Genomic DNA, 5000 nt, shown 5'->3' on the forward strand with positions numbered 1-5000 from the left:
AAATGCTTGTGGAAGGATCAACAAAAAAGGAAGCATAATTCAAATGCTATATATTTACAGAATACAATTTTGCTGTGATGAAATGTCTTTCTGCTTGCAAATGTGACTCACCATTTTCAAACAAAGCTATATTGGGGCTTCAGGTAATGAAGGATCAATAACTAAGGAAACTGCAAAAACAATGGCATGTTTACCTTGACAAAAATGCTTGTCTGTCCCTTTTCAATCTTTTGGCAAATAAATTAGTACAAAGGAATAAGAAAGGACATTAAGAACATGAACATAAAAATGCTAACTATAGTACTGGAAGCCATCCTGTGTCATGCCATTCATGATTCCCAGTGGTAGTTGATCATCTACCCATGAAGGGCTTTGAAATTCAAAATGTTTAAGGAGTATGAAATAAAAACTATACTGCTGACACATCTTGATGTACTGTAACACCTCACATCCCTTCTTTGCCTCTCCCTGAGTCAACAGTCTGTTGCACAAATGGAAAAAGGAAACATTATTCATGATGAATGAGATTATGAGACTGATAATATACAGGGGTGAATGCATGACAGTGGATGTCTGCGTAATCTATATTATGTGATCCAGTGTTGAGGTCAGTTGGGTAATCTGGATAAAATGGATAATCTCTCTGGATAATCTCTTGTGACCATATTCTGGAGACAAGAGTGATGGCATGTGTTGGTGCACTATGGTAATGGGTGTGTAATAAGCACTGCATGCATATGTATCATATACTTTACATGTGCACACTGTGAAAAAGATGTTTACATGCTCTAGATAAGTTTTGCAATCAGGACCTATTAAGGGTGTAACCAAATCTACACATCAGGTATGACATGCCATAATCATGTATACATTAAGTGTCACCCTGAGAATTGTGTGCATACTCTTTCTAGAGTGTGTGTACAACATGGTGAGATTACCTGCACACACACAACACATAAGGCTGTGGAGAATCGTTTATTTTTTTTAGGAAAGATTGAAATTTTAGATCTTGGTTAAATGTGGACAAAGGAAATTGGACATTAATAGAGTGAAAGCTTGCAATGTAATCACACTGTAATTAGCAGAGACTAGTTACATTCCAGGATATATGAGGCACAAAGAGTTCTCTATTATTGTACTTTTTTCTGCATCACAAATTTAACATCTGGAAGCACTCTGACATCTTGCCATTGTACGCACTGGAAACAACATATATTCAGCCATGCAAATTCAAGTCCAAATTGATCTTCCATGAGCCTGAGTTGGTTTATCATACTGAACAGAAAAGAAACAGCTTCCTATTGGCTGTGTGCTAATCTGCAAAGTCTTTTTGATATCTATAAAAGTGTGGATGTCATTAGCAGATCTATGGGGTGGGGACTCTTGTAAACCTTTCAGAATAAAAAAAAGACTTTTAACAATAACTTGAATGTAAACAACTTATAACTGATTGGGCGGGCAAAGTTTTACTGATAATACAAGTAATGGAAGCTTTTTGCACTAGCTATAACATAAATGCTTTCTTTCTTAAATCTTATAATGATTTCAGTAAAGTGGAAATAAATATTGCACTGAAAAACAAAACAAAATATAATTCAATCATTCATTGCATCAACAAAGGCCTGACATTAGTACTTGTGCAAGGCAAAAGTACATGCACAAAATCATTTTCATCAAGACTGCATCAGAGGTACATCAGTAGCAAAAAAATATCAGATGAGTTACAATTCCATAACCTTTGTGTAAGCCAACTAGATGCCAGGGAATTGATACTGTTTGGGAGAACATCCTAATGGTTTGCCTATGCTTGCCTTTAAACTCATTTTCAACACAAGTCTTGGCACTCCACTTAGGATAAGCTGTGTAGGAGAGCTAACCATTTTTTCCTATGGTGAATCTTGAACAGCAGTGAGTTGTGAATGTGTAACATCTGTATCTATCAAATGAGACAAATGTACTTATCTGAGAAGAAAAAATATCTAAGATCATGTTGACAGTAATATCACTTTGAGATATTCAGGATAAAAGTAGAACATAAAAAGAAAGAACTTTCATGGCTTAAAATCTCCTTATCTTAAAAAAAAAAAAAAAAAAAAAAAAAAAGTTACCGGCATAGAAAAAAAACACAGTTGAATAAATATATCAAGATGAAAAACGAGTGACAGAGGCAAAAAATTGCAGATAAAGCCTAACGAATATGATCCACCAAATGCTATGCTGGTTTGCTTCATGCCTTGTGAGGTTTCCTCAGGTTGTGTTGATGTGGCATGACATCATAATCTACTGTGATAAAGCTGAGAAAAAAATATCCACAAGACAACCTTGTTATGTGTCACAAAATATAAAACTATTCTCTGTAACTTTTTATGTAGTTATCTTCTTTCTAAACATATAAATTTCTCTTCATGTTTCTTTTCTTTGAGATCTAAATCTTATATAATGCATACATAATATACAAAGTAAAATTACGTTTAATTACCAATAAATATTCGTTGTACATGACCCGTTTAGCAACATTCGTAACTCGGATTATAATTACATGAGTCTCCCTTGATCACAGACTACACACACATCCCCAATAACACTCAGAAGTCACTGAATATCGCCAACTCGATGTCAGACACTCCCTGCGTCGACCGCCAGTTGTTCTCAGGGTAATCGTCAAAGTTGCGCGTGTCACCCTCGTAGCTCACCTTCGGCACTATGGGGGGCTGGGGGGTGGGGGAGATAGAAGGCGCTACAATATGGGCATTGCATAGTTCCTCCTTAAAGTAAAAAGAACATATACACACACATACACACACACACACACACACACACACACACACACACACACACACACACACACACACACACACACACACACACAAACTGCACACTCAAATGTGCACAAGCACACGCTCACACACAGAGGAAACTATGAGTATTTTTGTCATGATATTATTCACAAACTGAAAGAACACATAAAAACACATAACAAACAATACCTTTAATTTCTTGTGGTAAACTTCATCCCAGTCTGTGTTCTTGAAAAATCGATGTCTCTTTACATCTTCAGCACCATTCTGATACGAAAATGGGAAGTAAAAGTCAGTTACATAATTATGCAGTGTAAGCGTATTTGCAGTGTATGCAAATGAAATGACAACACAATCCACATGCTATTAGTGTGTACTGTGCACTAAAACAATAGCTATAACTTTAACTATAACGCATGGCACAATCCACAGTATAAAGTTACCAAAGTCTAAAACACATGTTATCTCATAATAGCAAGATGTACACTGTAAAATTAGCATAATTACCATTATAAATTTGCCAATCTACACTTTTTAATATCTCTGCAATCTAAAATGTTATAAAAATGATATAACAAAGTAGATGTTCTACAGTTTATATCCAAAGATTTTACAATTCATATTATGCATTTATTGCACATTACTATGATGATGGTTAAGTGATGATGATAACATTAACAATTATAGCAATAATAACAATAATAAAATGTACAATGATAAATATTGCACAGTAAAACAACAACAATACCATTATGATAAATAGTAACAATAAAACAACAACAATACCATTATGATAAATAGTAACAATAAAACAAATAATAATGTGATTTATTCATAGTACCCCTAAAGGCAGCTTTCTTTATCCACCAAGAACACACTGAATAGCTAATGCCACGTAGGTACATCATTATCATACAATAATGAATATCTATATATCAAGTTTTGTGCAGGTTTTATCACAGTAGGAATGACTAGCGTCTCTCATAACTAATCATGACTAAAAGTAATACAAGTTGCTTGAAAGAAGGAAAAAATAATAAAAATAAAATAAAATAAAATAAAATAAAATAAAATAGTAGAAAAGAGAGAAAAGAAAAGAGAGCGAGAACGAGAAAAAAAAGCGCCACAGCCTGTCCCGCCCGCGCCCATTCCCCACCAGGCCGCCCTCACCTTCATGTTTCCCAAGCGCTTTGTGCGATCCTGAGTGAGCAGCTTCTTGACGAGGTCCTTGGCGGTGGCCTCCAGGTGCCTCGGCCACTCCACCCGCCCGCCCAGGATCTTCTCGTAGATGCCGAAGGGGTTGTCGTCGAAGAAGGGCGGGTAGCCGGCCAGCATCTCGTAGATGAGGATCCCTGGAGCGCGAGGGAGAGGGGCGTTACTGAGTGTTCGACGGCGGAAAGGATTTTAAGGTGTCTTTTGTTTTAATAAATGCAGCACGGGTGTATTTTGCCCTCAAAATGTCTTCCGGAATGAGATAGGAAACAGAACGAACAATTACACGATGAGCTTAATGAACATCCATAACAACACTACAGGATCACAATCACGAGTTCTCAAAAACAACAACACCAGAAGCTTAACAAACTACCCCAGAAAAAAATGTCTACATATACAACTTGACTCTTTAACCCCCAGACACAACAACACGCGGCGCAGTGTCCGGTTTCCGCCAGTGAGTGCTAGGGCGTCACATCCCCTTCTGCGCCGCCGCCCGTGACTCACCCAAGGCCCACCAGTCGACCGCCTTGTTGTGCCCTTTGCTCTGGATGATCTCGGGGGCGAGGTACTCAGGCGTCCCGCACAGGGTCCACGTCCTGAAAGGGTTGGGGCTCTTGGTGAATATTGACGTGACTTGGGTGACCATGTATGTGTCATTGCATGTGAATATTTAGGTGACTTGGGTGAAGGTGAGTATATATATATATATATATATGACAGCCTTTTTATCTTTCAAATGGGAAACACTCATTTCCTCAGGAAGAGCACAATTAAAGCTTTGCATCCCAAGCACTAGAAAGTTATGTTAAGGGTTAAGTATTCACGTCTGAGCATAAGAAATAAAATGACAGATATGTGTTCTGTACTCGTATTAAATTATAAATTCTGTCCGTCACACACACACACACACACACACACACACACACACACACACACACACACACACACACACACACACACACACACACACACACACACACACAC

At 37.5% G+C, this 5000-nt stretch overlaps 1 protein-coding gene across 1 annotated transcript in view; it reads right to left on the minus strand.

Annotated features, from left to right (window-relative positions):
- Pka-C3 (Protein kinase, cAMP-dependent, catalytic subunit 3) overlaps positions 1-5000 on the minus strand; it is a 62930-nt gene that overhangs the window by 198 nt on the left and 57732 nt on the right. Inside the window, exons 5-8 of the mRNA XM_070122666.1 lie at positions 4521-4612; positions 3969-4150; positions 2988-3065; positions 1-2711 (exon numbers count right to left, since the gene is read on the minus strand). The exon at positions 1-2711 is cut by the window's left edge and continues 198 nt beyond it. Of these exons, the coding sequence (XP_069978767.1) occupies positions 2586-2711; positions 2988-3065; positions 3969-4150; positions 4521-4612 (478 nt within the window). The 3' untranslated portion in view covers positions 1-2585. The remainder of the gene's footprint in view (positions 2712-2987; positions 3066-3968; positions 4151-4520; positions 4613-5000) is intronic.

Source organism: Penaeus vannamei, chromosome 6, assembly GCF_042767895.1.
Source record: "Penaeus vannamei isolate JL-2024 chromosome 6, ASM4276789v1, whole genome shotgun sequence".
NCBI classification, from domain to species: domain Eukaryota; kingdom Metazoa; phylum Arthropoda; class Malacostraca; order Decapoda; family Penaeidae; genus Penaeus; species Penaeus vannamei.